Source organism: Hydra vulgaris, chromosome 02 (assembly GCF_038396675.1).
Source record: "Hydra vulgaris chromosome 02, alternate assembly HydraT2T_AEP".
Taxonomy (NCBI): Eukaryota; Metazoa; Cnidaria; class Hydrozoa; order Anthoathecata; family Hydridae; genus Hydra; species Hydra vulgaris.
Genome location: NC_088921.1, coordinates 7,587,501 through 7,607,145, shown reverse-complemented (window position 1 = coordinate 7,607,145; position 19,645 = coordinate 7,587,501). Strand labels below are relative to the sequence as shown.

At 27.4% G+C, this 19,645-nt stretch overlaps 1 protein-coding gene across 7 annotated transcripts; it reads right to left on the bottom strand.

The window, feature by feature from the left end:
* Positions 1-1,378: 1,378 nt before the first annotated feature.
* On the bottom strand, positions 1,379-9,531 carry LOC136076694 (uncharacterized). 7 transcript variants are annotated; one of them, XR_010636520.1, is made up of 7 exons: positions 7,173-7,386; positions 6,405-7,077; positions 6,066-6,266; positions 5,652-5,963; positions 5,340-5,498; positions 4,744-4,926; positions 1,379-1,523 (listed from the first exon to the last, which is right to left on the bottom strand). XR_010636520.1 is itself a non-coding variant. In XM_065790051.1 (6 exons), exons 2-6 carry the CDS (start codon positions 6,453-6,455, stop codon positions 1,479-1,481), a joined length of 768 nt encoding a protein of 255 aa, XP_065646123.1. In that variant the 5' UTR covers positions 6,456-7,077; positions 7,173-7,386; the 3' UTR covers positions 1,379-1,478. The 7 variants fall into 7 exon arrangements, 1 of the variants encoding a protein (XP_065646123.1); XR_010636522.1 differs by lacking the exon at positions 1,379-1,523 and adding an exon at positions 4,151-4,541 and having other exon boundaries at positions 5,326-5,498; XR_010636521.1 differs by lacking the exon at positions 1,379-1,523 and adding an exon at positions 4,156-4,541.
* Between the last annotated feature and the right edge of the window lie 10,114 nt (positions 9,532-19,645).

Below are 19,645 nucleotides of genomic sequence, written 5' to 3'. Positions count from 1 at the left end.
AAGCTATTCTAGTCTCTTGCAGGCGACATAACTTCTACCAGTGTTGTTAATAAGCCCAACAATAGCAAGGTCAAGGCCATGTGATTGAATATAAAATAACTTGATTGTAAAATAGAGATATTGCTGTTCTGATTGTTATAATTTAAAGTTTGGTAATCATATTATGCTTGCAAAATTTTTTTCACTGTTTTAAAGAACAACTGCAAAGTTTTTTTCATGACTAGAGACCATTTAATAAAGATTTTAGGGTGTTTTTTATATTCCTATTTCAACACAAAATTTTATTTGTATTACTAATACTTTTATTTGTATTATTATTAATTAGATTATAAATTTTAAACATACATGGACCTGTTTTGATAACCTTGGCCTGATATGGGCGCCCAAAAAAAAAACACATAAAGTGTCTATCTTTTTTGTGTTTTTTTGAAAATAAAAAAATAGTTTTTGTTTCAAATGTTGCAGTATAATTAATTTATGTTTATTTTAGCTATTATTGCATTATATTATTATTATTTAGTTATTTTTATGTTCATATTTTTTAGAACAATGCGATGGATTTTAATGTTATTACATGCCATGACTCGTTTATAACTCTTATTTAGCTACTAACTGAACGTTAGTTTAAAAAAAAAATTTTGATTGATGCTGCAGAAAATTTCTTGAAACCGTACTCATTGTTTTTTATACAAGGTAATATTAGTTGCAATGTTTTCTCGGTAAAAGTTGCTGAGAAGTCTTTATTGGTCTGGGTCATCAATTGAAGAGGGTATGTAATGTTTATTTAAAGTCTTTAAGTGTTTCAACTAATATATTGAAATATTACAAATTATTTTGAAAAATGTGATTTTATTTTTTAATTATTGCAGTTCATCTACCACCTCGACAGTCGCAATCAGCATCAGTTTGTCATCTTCATGCTATGGTTGAAGGTACTTAAGAAACAGACACTTAAAATGCTTAAACTTAAGTAGTTTCGTTTTAAATGGCAAGTTGTTGCTCTTATTTTTACCTTTTTTTTTTAATTTTCTTAGTTTTCGAATGAGTTATTGCAAATCCAAAAAATCAACTTAATATTGCAACCCGTAATATTTTATTATATATAATTTAGTCTGGTTATATTTCTATTAAGTAAAGTTTATTTTGTGAAAATAAACCTGGCTTTTTTCTTTTGTTATTTTTGTATATTATTATTTTTAAAAATAAGCCTTTAATTCTAAAAAAGTTATTTAAAAGCATTAAAAACACAAATTTGACAAAGCCTCTTGAAAAGTGTTTTTTTTTTTAATTTACTGGACTGGTCTGGTGCCAAACTTTGTTAAGATAATTTATGCAGTATCTATTTTTTAAATAATAATTTTTATCCGTAAAAATAATTTACCGGACTTACTCTGTACTTGTTATGTAATGCCTCGTTAACTTTACGAACGACTCACCCAGTTTAAACATGAGGGGCAACTGCCTTGAAAATTATTACACTACCACCACCTTGAAGTTTGTGGCTTCGAACTAAGTTTTTCTCTCTGTAAACATAAGTTTATAACTCAAAATAAAGAGCTAAACAAAAAATTATCTTTCATTAGGCAATTATTTAAATAGAATCATTATATTTAAATAAAAACTAAAACAATATTAAGCTAATTTAGTTTTTTATTTTCAAAATAACTTATATTGTTACGAGAGGTTCTAATTTATGGAATACTTGTTGCTATGGCTATTGGTCTGGCCCCCAAAATCTGTCATTAGGGCCCCAAAATTTTAAAAAACCTTTTATTATTAACCATTTTTACAAAAAAATCTTTAAATTTCGAAAAGATCCCACTAAATTGTGGCAATGAGCCGTTTAATTTGATGGGCTTGGCATGAAGAAGCCTAATTACTCTGACTTTAATAAACAATCGCCTAAAAATGTTCTTCCCTTTTTCTATCAAAAAAATTCAACGAGAGTTTTTGATGTAAATAAATTGAATTTTTTTTAAGGTTTCAATTTATTTTAAATTTTCTATAATTTATTTTATAAACAATAAAACAACTAATCTTAACTATACTTGAATAGAGTTTTTAAATGTAACAGTAATTTTAGTTTTTTATAATTTAATATTTGTAAGATACTCTTTACAATAAAAAAAAGCACGTCTCGGCTTAAGTGGTGTAAAGATAAAACAAAAGAACGGGTCATTTCAGAAAAACCTTAGGCCGCTTTATTACTAAAATAAGTCAAGCACCGATTTGCATCATATGCGGTTCTCTTAATAAATCGATTTGCATTATCTGCCATTTGCATCATCACCGATTTGCATCATCTGCGGTTCTCTTCGCATCACCACCGATTTGCATCATCTGCGGTTCTCTTAATAAAATTCTCTTAATAAATCTAATAAATTTTTCTGATGACTGAACTTTATACTCCTGTCTTGACAAAAAGTCTTTTTTTTTCGATCGCTTATAACAGGCAGTCGATATTAAATCTGATTTCACTTCTGTAACAGATTTAAGCTTACAGTGGCTTGTAAATTTTCACTCCAACAAAACTCTTTAAAAGTTATTTACTGCAAACAACTAACACAGTTCTGTCGACATTCCTATATTAATGAATGGCAACCCTCTCACTGAGTTTTCTCCTTTACGTCTACTTGGATTTTCGTTTACTACTGACTTTCAAAGAAAACCATACATAAAATCGATTGCTAAATTAGCATCTGCTAACTTAGCATAGGCTAATTTAGCAGAGGCTAATTTAGCAGATGCTAATTTAGCACGATAAAGCTTCGCTTTATCGTGCTCGCCATTTTCTCTCTCCTCATTCCATTCTCTATCTCTACAAATCTCATATTCACCGTTGTCATATTTGGGCAGGTTCTTCTGCACGGCGATTTAAGCCTGTTATTTTATTGTGAGCATGCGCATAAGTTACGTTTGATAAAGTTACGAAAAAAAATGGCGATTAGATTTTTAGGCAAATAATGAAAATTTGTTTTCTTATTTGTTATTAATGAGGTACAAATTTCACTTGAATAAATAAACACAATACATTTTAAGAATTTTATATCCTTAAGTGTTTAACCTAAATCGTAAAAATAAATGAGAATGTTTGTAAACAAAGAAAATATCTCAGTTCAAGATTAAAGGTTTTTTAAGTTTAAAAACTAAACATCTGTCATACAACCTATAGAATATCTTTTGTTTGAAAATTTTTTGGCCAAAAAGTTTAATTGATTCAAATTCTGTAAAAAAAAGTATAAAAAATCTGTATGTTCTGTTTTAACCAATCATTTTTTTAACTAAAATAAAATGATTTTACGGCAAGCTATGTATATATTCTATACTTTTTGTGCGTTCTGAAAAAATTTCTTACCACTATAAAAACCTAAATTTGCACAAAGTCTAATGTTATATCATTCAATTTTAACTAAGTAATTATAAACATGTTAAAAGATACATGGATTTATAATTTATGAGATAACACTTGCAATCATTTACTTCGAAATGTATAAGAGATTCCACAGTTATGGAATTTCTAATGTTTGCCCTTAACTTGCAGACATAGATAATGTCATATTTTATTGAGTAACAACTTATAAGATTTATGATACTCAAGATATTAACAAGAAAATCTACTTTTAATTGTGTAACGTACTAATTAAACTATAAATATGCAAGATTTAATCTTGTAATGCATAGAAAATATTTATTTAAAAATACTTCAACTTCATGCAACACTTTTCTATTGTAATTTTTCATTAAAAAACTAAAAAATGTCCCTCCGATAACTTTTAAACACAAATATAAGTACAAACCTTGTTAAGTCGGACTCTCAAGGGGAGTAGATGAAGTTCGATAATAGATAATAGTCCGACTTAGCGATGGCCTTAGAAGCTCTCGATATTTATAGAATGTTCAAAGAAAGTTAAATATCTGACTTAGTAAAAGTTCGACTTATCCAGGGTACGAATTTACGGGGTTCTACGGTAGTTTCTATTGATGATACATTTCTTATGCACAATGCTACCTTATAAACTATTTGATTATAAATCCAAGAAATTTTCAACAGCAGTATTAATTATATCAATATATACTCCATACTATAAAACTCATAGTACAATTATTTATTTTTAGTTTTCGGTAATGGTGCAGAATAGGGAACCATTACTATTATTTTTAAATAATAATACATTTCTGAATTATATACTCCTTAGAAATCCTTTTTATTAAAAGATTGGATTTTTAATACAAATTTGTATACAATAAAATTTAAGATCTAAGCATTTTTTTTTCTTTTTTTTATTTCTGGTTTCATAGCTTTAGCTTTCGGATGGTTTATGAGATAATGTTCTTTCAACGTGCTTTTCAAACGACTACAGCCTTTCATATGCCAAAACAAACGATTAAGGTTGCTAAATTCGGAATGTAAACTTTCGCCGCCTTGTTCCCCATAAACGCCAATGTCTAATCCCCATTTCTGAATAAATTGAATTACATGGGATTCAAAGCAATTGCATCTTTGGAGTTACAGATGCACTTGGCCAAGTCAACCGATAATACTCCATAAGCGTACGGATTGCTAAGTCTAAAATTAAATAATTTGATTATTGAAAATCTTTTACACAACTTCCTTTAAATATACTAATCAAATATCTACCTAAAAGCAATCAAGACAGCCATGCTCGTTTGCAAAATTTACTTTTCAATTAGCTCAAAAATGTGTTAAACTCAATCACCAATCTGCTTAAAAAGAAAACCTACCTAATTCCTGAATATCATTCCTTTGAAAAGATTGCGAGCTGTTCATGAGCTTATAACATTTTGAATAATGAAATAACTGCTTAAAATTCTGGCTCACTTTAACAGATAATAAATTAATATCGGTGCCAATAAAACCAAGAGTTGAGATGGAATGGAATTGCACAAATCTAACAATGGCTGAGGCTAAAAAAATATTTATAAAATTAAATAATTTTTCAATATTTTACAAAAAAAAAAAACACTTTTGCATGAGATTAAACTGATTTCTATGGATTTTTGATCAATTCAAATATAACTTTTGTTTTTGTCAACAAGCATTAACTTTTTTTTGCAACAACCAATTTACTCTTTTCTGCTTAATTGTAGTGGGTGTAATAAGCAGGGGGGGGGGGTCTTTAATCCCTCTAATTTGCAAAGATCGGGTAGTTCAAAACAAAAAAATTGAAAAAAATTAAAGGTTTTATATGAACAATTCGAAAGCCACATTAGATTTTTTCCCAGTGACCTCAGGTTTTTCAATTGCTGCTTTTCAGAACAACTGTTCCTAATACAAAAACACATAAAAATATAAATAATATATACTATTAAATAAAAACCTTAAGCATTATGTGAACATGGTTTCCAACAAAGCATTTTCCATGATAAGGCTGCCTTTCTACTTTATTAGCCTTCAACACTTCATTAAGTTGCTGAATGCAGGGAACTGAAGTTTTATCAAGTACGTTTGCTTCATTTAATGAACTTAATTCTTTTATCTAGAAAAATATATATTTAAAATTTTAAAATATAAGGATATATATATAAATTTTTAATAATATTTTTATTTAACAAAAATTTCATTGTAAACTTGATTAAACATTTTTGCAAACATAGTAATATAATAAACATAGTTTCATAATAATAAATACCTTGTCGTTAACTATTCTTGGTGTATATATGTTCCTAATTTCTACTGTTTTATCTGGCTCACATATAACCTTTAGAGAAATTGTGTCTTGTAGAAGTGCAATTTTATTGTCACAGTCTTCAATAACACTTTTTACAAGATTGGATTGAAGATGCATGTTAACATATTTGTCAAAATCAGCTTTACCAATTATATTATTCTTTAAAGTAAGTTCTCCAGCAAGCTTTATATCTATTAAGTGGCATTCATCTTCGAACATGTTGAAAAACTTTAAATAGGTACCCAAAGATATATGTAAAGCAGGTACAGCAACCTAACAAAATTTCAAAGATACCAACTACCAATACTAAACTCACGATTGAACCAACAAAGAGTACTAAAAAGATTAAAAAACAGAAGTGCTAAATTATATTACCTGGTCTAGAGGAATATTAAATAAAGTTTCATTAATCACATTGTTGAATAATTTAGCATTTTTCAAATTTCCTCCATTACTTTGAAAACGATGAAAGTCATTGTTTAAGGAGTTTAAAGACCTTTGTGAAACAACATGCTCTCTACATATTGGAGCTAGTTGGGTATCTTTTTTGGTCACAAAAAAGACAGCAATGCTGACCTATGCATAACAGAAATGCTATCAGTTTTCATTAGTTTTTAATGTTTTTAAAGTCCTTAAGTTTTCTTGATAAAGTTTATTTACTTTCTAAAAGAAACGTTTTTTTGTATAAGTGTAATAAAAGCAGAGCAAACTTACCAATAGCTCCTGTAACTCCATATGCACAGAACTGCAAAGGCTATTAACCATGATGTAGGTTGAACATATAGAACATTTTGGTTCATTTTCTAGTTTACCTTTAACAAGCAAATTCTTTTTTGTGTCGGCTACAAAAAGAATGCTGACAATCTTTAATCATAACTGATTGATGCATTACTTTTTCACCAACTTTACAAATACATAATGTTAAATGAGGATTAAGCTGAAGATTTAATTCAAAATACTGATCTTGGTTCAAAGGTAAAGGTAAGGATTTTAGAAACAGATTAAGGTTTATTTGAGTCCATCTTTTAAATGTTTCTGGTCTTTCTACATTTGGCTTTGGTTTTCGACCAGCTTTACCAAATACACAATTACACTCGTTTGCTTGACATTTTAACCAAATTTTTGGTATAGCATTGAAAGTTTTATTACCTCGGTTTTCTATATTCACCATAGTTGTATTGCATTTCAAACACATTTGTGCTGGATGAACATCTAAACAATCTTCAACAATATTTATTTTAAAAATATTATAAATTCTATTCCGCCTACTGATGGTTTTTATAGAGTCTTTTCCAGTCAAATTTCCACAAATTTTGCATACTCTCAATAATTTTTGTTGATGTTTTTCAGGCTTCATCAAAATGAAGATTTTATAAAAACCTCTTGACTAAAAGATGAAAATATATTTCATTAAAAAATGATCGGTTATAGAAACTAAAATTTTTTGAGAGACGATTAACAATATTTTTATTAAAAACTAACCCAAATATCATAAAAATTTTACTTCGTCCATAATTGGCATCTATGTAAAGTGTTAGTTTAGGTAATATTCCAGTTAAAAGTTAAATAAATAAAGTGGATGTTTAGATATATTTTTCACATTGATTTTATGCTTAAACTAACTCATTTATGTAAAATTTCATTTTATGAGTCAAAATATTAGCAACCATTAAAATATTGTCTTTAAAAACAGGAAACAAGGTTGAAACGTACAAATTGAACACGTAAATATAAAATTAGATAACCGAGTATTTGTAACAGACGCATGCGCATAATAAAATCCCAAGCTTTCATAAGTATTGAATCACCGTGTCTGATGATGCTCTTTCTCTTCTAAACAAGGTCCAATAACGCATTGTAAACGTAGTTGGAACCGCTCTATCTACTAAGCTTGAGCTTCTTTCCCATCGTAATAAAGTTGCATCTCTTTCTCTTTTTTACAAATACTATCATGGTTGCAGCTCAAAGGAGCCATCATCCCTAACTCCATTAGCTAAAATTCATTCTCGCTTGACTCGTCTAAAAACTTTTACTCGTCTAGTTTTTTCTGCGCATTTTAACCCTTTAGAACTAACTCCCACCTTCATGTTTTTCTAACTTATACAATCTTCAACATTTTGTCTTCTGTCAACCGTTTTTTGGTCTATAACTCCTTTCTTTTTTTTCTAATAACTCCCAACTTATTAGTGGTTGCTTGCAGCCAGAAAAAAAAAAAAATAGGCTTTACAACATGCATTGTATTGAAGTCACTGACTTGTGGTGTTTCTTACTCTGGACGACCGATAGATTTTACATGAAGCACTTAATATCTGCAGAAATCTAATTAAAGTGCTAATTTATATCAAAATTTATTGTAAAAAATAGTGATAGTGGAAAAACTGCATAAAATCTTTGAGTGAAATGATTTATGCAATTCCTATCGGTCAAACCCGGAGTATAATACACTATTACAATTTTTTTTTTGTTTTATTAAGGAATATTGTTTCGAAAATTGGATTTTTTGTTTGAAAAACAAAAAGTTTTTTTATATAAAAACCATCTCTTTTTGTATTTAGCAGTTTTCAAAAACTAAAAAGAATTACAATGAAAAATTAGAAAATAGCATATTTCAGCGGGGTCGGAGCGATTTCAAAAGTGGATGAGATAACCCAATGTTATCCTCTCGTTTTACACATCCGTTATTCGAGAATTAGTTTTATTGAATAACATTAGTGTGAAAATAAATAAATAATATCTTTAGAGCGGAGGGCATAAGGACACAATTTTAATATATAAGAAGCTAAAATGTTAAAGAAATCTTGTATATATAAGAAACTAAAATGTTAAAGAAACCTAATATTGAACCTAATATTGAACCTAATATTGAACCTAATATTGAACCTAATATTGAACCTAATATTGAACCTAATATTGAACCAATAATATTGAGAAACATCTGAACATGAATTGCCTAGATAACACTTTTAAATAATGAAAAATAATTAACTATATAGTTGAAAATAAGTTTATAATAGTAATTAACTCCTTTTCAATAGGAGTTTTGATTAGTTTTTGAAGGCTTTTAAAATCATAAATTGGTACATTTAAATAATAGAAAGAAAACTCCTTCTGTATGTAGTAGAAAATATTAACTTGCTTTAGTTTAGAGATCATTTATCGAGCAGTGCGTATAATATCAAACAGCAGAAATAACTATATCAACATAAACTTTTGGAGTTCCTCATGGCATGACCGTGAGGTAGTTTTTTTACTTTATTTAAATTTTTTGGAAATGAAACATTTTAATCTTTTTTTTTGTTTATGACTAATTTTTAATATGGCTAAAGACCTGGATTTACAGTAAAATTTTATTTTCAAAAATTGGCATTGACTTTTCATTTACCATTTTTATAAAAAATAACTATGGGTTTTTTTATATATTATAAAATTTATATACTATTTAAATATTATAAAAACAACAACATATTTTTAACAAAGATAATTTTAATTTTTATAAAAAGCCTTACCTTCTGTAAGCATCAGAGCTCAATAGTAACTCTTCACAATTGTTTTTTTTTTATTATTATTATTTATATATTATTGTTATTTATTTATTATGCTTTTGCTATTCATACTAGAAAGTCAAATCAGAAATAATTATCAAAAAATATTTATACATTCTCTAAATATTGGACTTCAAAAGTTTTTAAAGTGACTTAAGAATACTTACCCAGTAATGTTAAACACATTTTTAAATTTGAAATTAAAACAGCAGAACCAATTTTGCATAGTTATTTATTTTTATTATTTTATATTACCTAATTAAGACTTAATAGACGATAAAATATATATGGTAGACATATTGCTTGTCTAAATATCATGATTCAAAAGTACGCAAAAGATGATTTTTTTCAATCTTAATTTTCATCAAAAAAAAGACTTTGTTAGTCTAACTATTATTTTTTAATTATTAATCTTCATTTGTTCAACTATTTTAAAATATAAAAATACCCATTGGAAAAAAAAGGCTATTTATAAAATTGGTTGTGTTGTCGAAGTGAGGTTGAAGATGTATCTATTTTGCGTAATTAGTGTAATTAATTTTATATTTTGAGGTATTTTACCAAATTAAAATTTATAATTAAAAAAAATTATAGACTACTAAAGTCTTTGGATAAAAATGAATATTAAAAGAAAAGAAAAATTAGTTTTTGAGTACTTTGAAGCATGCTATTTAGACAAACCTTATGTCCACCATATATATTTTTTCGTTTATAAAATTAAATAACTATGCAAAAATAGTTTCTTTCTTTTATCTAATTTTCAAACCTGAAATTAGTTACTATTGAGCTCTGCTTGATTCTTACAGGGCAGCTCTTCTTGCAAGGCATCTCTTAATCAAATTTGAAATTAGGTATTTTAAATATATGTGGTTTTTTTTATAGTATTAAAATACCTCTTAGTATTTTTATAAATATAGTAGATGAAAGATCAATACCCATTTTTAAAAACAAACTTTTACTGTAAACCCAGGGCTTACAGTATTACGAGGTCGCACAGATGGCGTTAATTGTCTGGAACTCTGTTTTTAAGTTAGATTCTGAGACTTGATTATTTATTTTTTCAGAAAATTTAGTTTTTTTCTAAAAATTTTAGTTTTTTAACAACACGTTAAAAAACTAAAATTTTTAAGAAGGTCGCTATAAAGGCTCATGCCCTCACTTTTTTCTCCAGAGCCTTTTTTATTTTGTTAGCAATGAAGGATATTTTTTTTAAATCGAAAAGTCTTCACAAATTTTGCCCAACTAATGATGACGATAAACAAAGGATCTTTTAATGTAAAAATTTGTTTAAAAAGATCGTGGCTGTTTATTGTCAACTTTCCCAAATCCCGAAGATTAAATTTTAGTTTGACGTAAAAAAATACGAAGTATAAGTAATGATATGAGAGCACACAGCCTGCTTTGAGATAAAGACCACTTTATTTAAGGTATGCATTTTCATAAGTTGAATACAACCATTTCTATCATACTGAATTCTTGTCTAGTTACATCATATGGAGCTTATTTTCTTAGCTGAGAAACTGATGAACCAAAAAATTAAAAACCTTAGCAGTTTATTATTTACTTGACTGAAACTTAATTGAGATTTGGTGTTCAAACAAATTGGCGACATTGTTTTAAAATTGTAATATTAACTGCAATTACTGATAGTTAAGACAAAAGTTAAATTAATATTTATATGCTGTTTATAAGTTTTTTTAAAACTATCCTCCAGCATTTTATTTCGTAATTACTCTATCTTTACACGATGTTATCATTTTGAAAACTTTGATTTTGTATCCGTTAAATAATTGTATTTACATCAAAATAATGTGTTATTGTACATTAGTGATATATAGTGATATATGGAATAAACATTTGCAAAGTATAAAAACATGTTAAGCATTAGGAGTTCAACTAAAAAGTTAAATTATTTGTAACAATTTTTTTAATTGTTTTATAAATATAGATTAAGATACTAAGCTATTGGTTTGAATTTCCGAACATTCATTAAAACATCATGTTTTTTTTTATCATAGGCGGGCTAATCACTTGGGAAAAACGGAAAATCCCCGGCCCTTGCCTTGTCCTGCACGATAGTTGACAACGATTGCTCTTCCCGAGTAGCCCTTTCTTCTGAACTATGCCCTGCTTATTCGAATTTTTGCCTTCCCTTATCAAGGCCCCAGTCCGCCCCTGTATTTTATTGATATGCAAACTCTTGTTTTTCTTTTAGAAGTAGCATATGAAACTTTTATGATCATAAAAACGTTATAATTATTTCAAAGAATTAGCAATATCATTTTTGACAGTTTTTCATGTTGGAAATTCTCTATTAAATAAACCTACATTTTCATTTCGAATAAATTAATACCTATATTAAAATTTAACTTTTCCAAATAAACATTGATCAATTTAAAACAAAATTATTAATAGACATTCGTTTTAAAATAGTTCCAGTACATAAAAACTACACTAATGATCTTCTAAAATCAAATATCATATTTTCAAGCTTTGCTATTTATTCACGTAAGTTGTGAACAAATTGCTAAACCTGCTTCGCTATTTGCGTAAAATTTAAAATATTTGGTACCAAAGTATATATTGTTGCCGAAATAAAATCGTTCCTATTACGGCTCTACTAACTATCAATTTAAAAAATCGGAACGATTTCTCAAAAACTAGAACTATTTCTTCGGGAACTATTTTCTAGAAACAGGAACGATTTCTTATAAAATAGGAACGATTTCTTACGGGCACAAATCTTAATAACAAAATCTTCTTTTTAATCATTGCAATTTAAGTATTAAAAAAACAAGTACAATATAAAAAAATAATCATTAAAAAAAATGTATGCGTTTAAAATAAAAAAATTTGGTAAATAATAAATTTCAAACAAAAGAAAAAAATACCAAACACATTGGAACGTTGAGATTGTTGCTGCATAAGATTTTGTTTTAGTCATGGTTTAATAACTATCAAAGTGTATTTAGTACTGGTTTTTGTAACTCAGTATATACTTATTTATCTATGCCTTATTTTTTTTTAAGGTTGTCGTTTGCATGTCATTAATAATTTGCTCAGATTCAAAGAGACCTGATATTTTATTTTTATTGTTTAGCGGAAAGAAATTGTTAAAAATATTTTTTTAAAGTTGTTTTCAAATCTACTTTTAAAAAACATAAAACTTAAAGCTTCATTTACGATGATATTTTTATTTGGGGATGTCCATTAATATTGTCGACAAAATAGGGGAGGAGGAGGTCAGAAACGTTTTGACAATTATTGACAGGGGAGGTCAAGAAAAGTTGACGTTTACAATAATAATTTTTTAAATAAATTTACTTACTTAAAAAAAGGACAATTAGGCAGCGTTTGTAGTTGTTTATAGCGTAGCATTTGTATTGGGGGTAGCGGTGCAATAAAATAAAGGTGATAAAGTTGTTTGATATCATTTAAGTTGTATTTTATGTGGCCTTTCTTTTAATGTACTTTTTATAAAGTTTATTGAATTGGGCACCTTAATTTGATTTAATAATAAAGACAAATAAGATAATTACTCTTGAATAAAAAAAATGCCATTATATTGAGTCGATTTAAAACCTCGTGGTCTCTTAGCGCACTGTGAAATTACTTTGCGACATTTTTCTGATGTGTCTTTTTTTTTTTTTTTTTTTGTAGTTTTATCCATTTTTTTAAACAAAAAAAAAAATGAAAAAAACTTTCAATCCTCCTCATAACCAATACTGCGCAATCTTAAAATTTATTTATTATTTATTAATTATTGAAATTATCAAACTTACATTTAATTAAATAAATTAGTCGTTAATAGTTTTCAGGATTTTGTTATTTATAAGTATAAACCGCAAATTGTAATTGATTGAGCTCGATTATTTTTTTTTTACCTGAGTTGGTTACTATTTTCTACCTGAATACATCGTAAATATTCTGAACTTTTTTAAGAAAGGATATACTTGAAATACAAACGTTAAATTAGTTATAATTCGAGAGTTATACCTGTTTTTAGATCCTGTACAAATCTCCTTTGTTTCTCGAAAATATTAGAGCGAATTATGTATACTCAACTCTTTGGTTGCCCAAATGTATATAAAATAGTGAGCAAGGAGTTTTTAAATCTAACGGAATAGTTTAAGAAAAATAAACTTGGATACAAATAAAACAAAATACATTTTTTAAATAGATTAAAACTATGCTAATATCTCTTCGTGCAGCTCTGCAATGTATTTAAGATTAAAATTGTTCTAAGTAGACAAAGACGTTGCTGTCAGAATTATTTCGAATACAGGTTCACCCATTTTAAAGATCTATTCTAAAATAATATCTAAATGTTTTTCAACTAAACATTTATCAAATCCTTATTTTTATGTATTATCTTTAAAAGAAAAAAAATAACAATGTAGGAGAGACATGGGCATGATGATCTTAACAATTTATGTTTTTTACTAATTTATTTTTAGGCATAAAAACTAATTTTAAGTGAACATCTTAGATTAGTTCTTAGTGGTATTAAATATATTAGCATTTACTTATTCAAATAAAAAAGATTAAAGTTAATCTTATTTTTTCATAACCTTAACTTAACATCTTGACTTTGGCCTGGGAAAAGAATTAAATAGTCTATTAGTTGGATTTTTTTTTTCAACTATATTTAGGTGCCCCAAGACGTCCTTACGGTCTTCACGCCTCTTTCCTAACCAATGTCGCAAAACTTGCCCAGAGGTGGCAGGTTTTGCCACCTCAGGCAAATACCTCTGGGAATTACAGTTGATTTTAGAAACACCTCAAGCCACTGACTTGTGGTGTTTCTAAAAAAATTTTTGTTCTTTTTTAGAAAAAAAACTTAAAAAAGTATCTACCTCTATTTTTTTACGTTATTTTTTATGTTATTTTTATTTTAGAATTAGAGAATTAAAATTTCTTATGATTAAATCGAAGTTATGATGTAATGGTATAACAAAAATTCTGATATATTTCAACAATTTCATGTCATGTATTAAAGTTAATAACTCAGGTGACTTCGAAGATAATTAGGTGCATTAAGTAGTAGGATTAAAAATAAATAGTTAAAAAAAAATTAAAAAAGTTAGGTAGAAGTTCATTCATTAGTGTCTAATTTTAGGCATAAAACTAAAAGAGTATCTGATTTTTTGCTGATTATGACGGAAACTGAACTTTTCTTAAGTTCTATAAACTATTCCGATATTAGGAAAAGGCGCTATGTTCAGATACGCAGACGTCAATAGTTTTAAAAAATTTTTAAATTATAAAACCTCTGTAACCCTTAATCTGTTTGCTGCAAACTATGAGTATACTCTAAGTAAGTCGGCGTCTTTTATTTGCCAACTACGAGTATACTCGTAGTAAGGAGGCGTTTTTTTTTTTGTCTTGTCTCTTTTGTCTTTTCATTTAGCAACCACTTCACTCTCTCTGCTTCTGCTTATAACGTCTCCTTGTTTCTCAGTTTCTCAGTTTTCATTTCTCAGTTCTCAGTTCTCCCTGTTTCACAGTTTAGCTTTTGCTCATTCTTTTGGATTTGACTTTCAGTCAGTTCTTAACGTGATTTATCATGTTCTTTGTTAATTCAAAGAAATTTTAGAAGTTAATGGCGTACAGGTGATAACCTTTTCCATTAAATCTATAACAATAGCTCCCGTTTAACCTAAAAATTTTTGTCGAGAGTTGCCTCACTAGAGTAGATTTTTACCATTTGTACAATACCATTCGATTAGATGGCAGTTTGACACATCCGATTTGAAAAATAACTCTAAGATAATGGCGCGTATCTTCTGATTTATTGGTTTGACATCATTTTCACTTAGATCACTATAAACTAAATAGCTATTTTTTCATAATCACCGAGATTTCGCTAAATTCTTTTTTTTTTTCAATCAAATTTAATCAATTTTTTTCAAGATATTCCTGAAGTTGTTTTTAATCCTAAATTAAAAAAAAACATTTGGCATCAAGACTTGATTAAAGTATCATATATAAACTACTAAATATATATAGCGGATGATCAGATATGCAGAAATAAACCAGAAAATACAGGTTTTTAATGACGAAAATAAAAGTTACCGATGACGGTGATAAACATGGGATCTTATATTGTAAACATTTATTTGAAGAGTTTGTGGAGGTTTAGTAAATTTAAATGAAATAATCCTAATCAAATAGTTATCTTTGTAAACAACAAAGTTTATCGTAAAAAGTTTGTAAAAAAAAAAATTTTTAACCCGAGCTTCTTTTTAGGGGGTGAGGAATCATAGTTAAAAGCGATGGGGTGAATGCCTAGAAATTGCCCCTTACCCCTATTAGATGATTTTGATCCACCAAATCAAAAAAGTAAAATAAAATCTACCCCTTCCCCCTTACTTTATGGTCTGGATCCGCTCTTCGCTTCTTCTTTAATTCATCTCAAATTAACTCAATACAATTGTATTGAATCAGAAAATATTATTTTCTCCAACGGAAAACTGTTTAAATTACCAAAGAGCATGGTTTAAATATATAATACAATTGCGGTTTATGTTGAAAAAAATAAAAATTTCATATTTGGAATACAGTAAAAACGAAACAAAGTCTGAAAGAAGAAGCCTAAGAAGTTTTTTCCTTTAGTTACACTCAATTTAAGATATTTGGAAAAAGTAAAACTATAATTAAGTAATGTCCGTAAATTTGAAATTCCAACACCCATAAAAAACTTCAAATATATAAAAATGACCACGACTAATTTTATGGCTTTCCACGAAACTCATTTAAAGTATTATTTCTTACTCAAAACAAAACATTATTTACAGGTTTCTATAAGTAATAGTTGTTTCCTTGTCTGGTTTTATTGTCAGTTATTAATTAAACTATTTTTATCGGCTTTTTTTGCCAACTCGGAATCCTTAATTCGAACTCTTTTAATCAATTCAGGTGAAGAAACGATATTAAGACTCACAATTATAACTATTAAAGATATAAGGAAAACTTTGCACTAGAGACACAGCTGTAAGATCCATTTTAAATGCATGATGTGGCAATGTTTGGAATTTTCTTTTTTTGTTTTTTCAGCAGTCACAACATTGTTCCTTTGTGACATTGCCATCAACAATTCTGCGTTTCACTTTTTATTTATAGATTTATAGTACATATGAAAATATACTTGTGGTTAACGACTACTTGACGACTAAATGAAACTTTTAAAAAACGTCACCAGTAAGAGTAAAAAATTAAAGCTTCTGGTGTGACAATCTATATGTTGAGGCAAGCCATCTACTACGGCAAATATTTTTACACTTTGCTTTGGAAAGATTCATGTCAATATGGTCTGTAGGTAAACGTTATACCAATTAATAACAGAGCATTGCATCTGTTATAAGTTGTTTTGGGAATGTTTACACTGTTGTTTTGGGAATGTTTACCGGACGTTCAATTAAAGGTTCCAGCTGTTATATAGGTTCAAATGTTTTAATTCTTTTAATGCCATTATTTAATGTTACATTGTGTTTTTATAATTCCCGTCTTATTTCGAAGGGCTCATGGGTTGCTCTTAAAACCATCTAATTATGAATAATTATTATAGTTATATTTTTTAAACGTTAAATGACGCCATTCAAACAATAAAAGTCTGGTTGTTGTAAATTTGTCTTTTTATCATTAAAAAAATTTTAACCCCCCTTGCATTTATGCATAAATGATCAATTTTACCTTTCCAAAAAATGCAATCCCGCTTAGGTAAAAAAAGTTTTTTTCAATTTTTTTTTCGAAGTCATTATTCACCTCTAGTGGCACCATAAAATTTATCTGACAAATTAAAAATCAAAAATTTTAAAAGTACGATGTACCCTACTTAGCATTTATCCTCTTAATGTAAATATACTTTTATTTTTTGTTTTCAAATCTACTACATAGAGTTCTTGTTATGGCTTATGAACAACACTAAAAGCATTAGTTTGCTCCTTATATCCTTATAAGAAAATAGTGACATATCCAAAGATAGGGGGAAAGGGGAGTTATTGGGTGCGATCGACCTCTTTTTTGTTGAATTTGCGCTCTTTTTGCTAACAATCGCTCTCTGTTTTGCGTGAATTTTTTTATAATATTAAGCAAGATATTTATTTACTACAAATTGCTTTCTTTTTCAAAAATGATTTATCCTAAATAATTTCACGGTACGGACCTGATTAAATTCGAAAATATAAAATTCGATGAATTAATTTAGTCTATAATACATATAACATAAGGTTCATTATTAAATTAAAATAGTGATAAGCAGTTCTTGGGCTAATATATTGTCTGGAGTTCTGCGAAAAAAGAGATAAAAATGAAAAAAAATTTACAAAACTTGGAAGTATGGCAGTTAAATCAGATTTAAATCATTCTAAGTATTGTAAAAACTTTATATACTTTATTCAAATTCAAGAAATAGAAAAGCAAAGGAAATTAATTTATACTTTTGGTATTCTATTTTAATGAGTTCTTAGCTAACTTTTTTTTTTCTTATTTAAATTATTTATTTATCAAAAATAGCGAATAATGATCTTTTTGAGGATAATCTTTCGAACAATCTTTCTAAAGACAACTTGAATATTTTTTTAGAAACTGAATTTAATAAAAACACCATATCTTGGTGCTTATGAATTTAAAATCAAAAAAGATTTAAATTCCATTTCTATATTACACTTAAACATAAGACGCATTAGTCAAAATTTTGAAAAATTTAAAGCATTTTTATTAAAAATAAATTACAATTTCGACGTCATATATCTGTCAGAGACTTGGCATGATTTAGAAAGTCCACTAGAGTCGAATTCTAGTTATAGTTCGTCCAATTACAAACTAGTTAGCCAAAAACGAGGAAACAATAAACAAAGGCGGGGAGCTAGGTGTTTATTTACTTGAAATGTATCAGTGTAAAATAAAGGCAATTAAGTGTAAAAAGTATTAATTATGGAAGGTAACTTATTGAAGTAAATAATGCAAAAATAAAAACATTATAACTTGATGTGTGTACCGACACCGAGAGGCAAAAGTATATCATTTCAAAATTTTATTGAAAAATGTATTTTAAAAACAAACAAAGAAAAAAAAAATTATTTTACCTTGGTACCCTCACGGAACCGCTTAGGGTATATAGAACTTCTGCAACTGCAGTAGATAATATTTTTATTAACAATTAATTAGAAACTTCTTTTGAGACAGGGATATTTAAGACTGATATAGTGATTAATTCCCAATATATGTTAACACAAAAATATAAAAGTTATTCCAAATGATCAACACAAAATTTTAAATTTAATTAAACGCAACCATTCAACTTATAGAAAAACAATCTAACTAACAAATTATATATAGAGAACGGAACTGAAGTTTATAAAAGTCAAAATGCAAATGAAGGATATAGTTTATTTTTAAATAAATTTCAAGAGATTTTTTTATGAAGCTTGTCCAATTAAAGTATTAAAAATAAAAATAAAAACATTTATTATTCCCTGGATGGATAAAACACTTATAAAATGCTCTAAAACCAAACAAAAACTATTTAATAAATTTCTTAAAAATAATAACTCAACTAATGAAAAAAGTTATAAAATATACATTTACTTTTATAAAGATCTTCTAAAAAAAAACTAAAAAAAATATTACAGTAAGCAAACTTTTTCGCAACCAAAACGAATCAAAATAAATAATAATGATATATTATGTCTTAAAGAAATATCTAAAGAGTTTAATATTATTCACCAAATGTTGGACTTGATCTAGCTAACAAAATTAGGCCATCCTCTATTTCTTGTAAAACCTATCTAAGACCGTCAAATGACAAAATGTTGCATGACTTTGACTTGACATCAAAAGAATTTGAAACAGCTTTTTCTTCCATAAAAAAAACAAATCATCAGGATTACCAATTATGGATTACCAATTTCTCGAAATGCCATAACCAATCGAACATTAATTTCACTTGGTTTACAACCATACATTTTTTCAGAAGCACTAAAAGTTGAAGTATACTTGCGACTTTTATTTTTACATTTTCTACAAAAGTAAACAATTTTATGAGAAAATTCCTTTTTATCATCCAAACTATTAGATATTGTGACATTGGCTTCCCCACATACTTGACACTTGTTTCTTACTTCTATCATTTCCATAAGTATTTTAAAATTTATAAATAAAAAATAATCATCACTACTTCCAGAATGTTCAGCTGGTTTAATGGTAAATTCTTTTTTAGTGATATTTTCAATATTTACATTTTTTTTTATTTCCATTGATACCACATTTATTATTTAAAATATACACAGATTTTTTACAACCACGAGCCCCAACACCCTTTCTTGATGACTTTCTTTTGTTATTTTAAAAGTTTCCCATATTAAATCTTTATTATTTTACTAGAATCTAGCTAAAATGATAAATAATTTCTAC

What these genes read in the sequence shown, in the direction of transcription:
- LOC136076694 (XM_065790051.1), bottom strand. Translation starts at nt 6,455, where the DNA reads ATGGTTAATAGCCTTTGCAGTTCTGTGCATATGGAGTTACAGGAGCTA. An exon ending in TGGAGTTACAGGAGCTATTG is followed by an intron (nt 6,267 to 6,404) that starts GTAAGTTTGCTC and finishes TGTTATGCATAG; the next exon opens with GTCAGCATTGCTGTCTTTTT. An exon ending in TTAATATTCCTCTAGACCAG is followed by an intron (nt 5,964 to 6,065) that starts GTAATATAATTT and finishes AAATTTTGTTAG; the next exon opens with GTTGCTGTACCTGCTTTACA.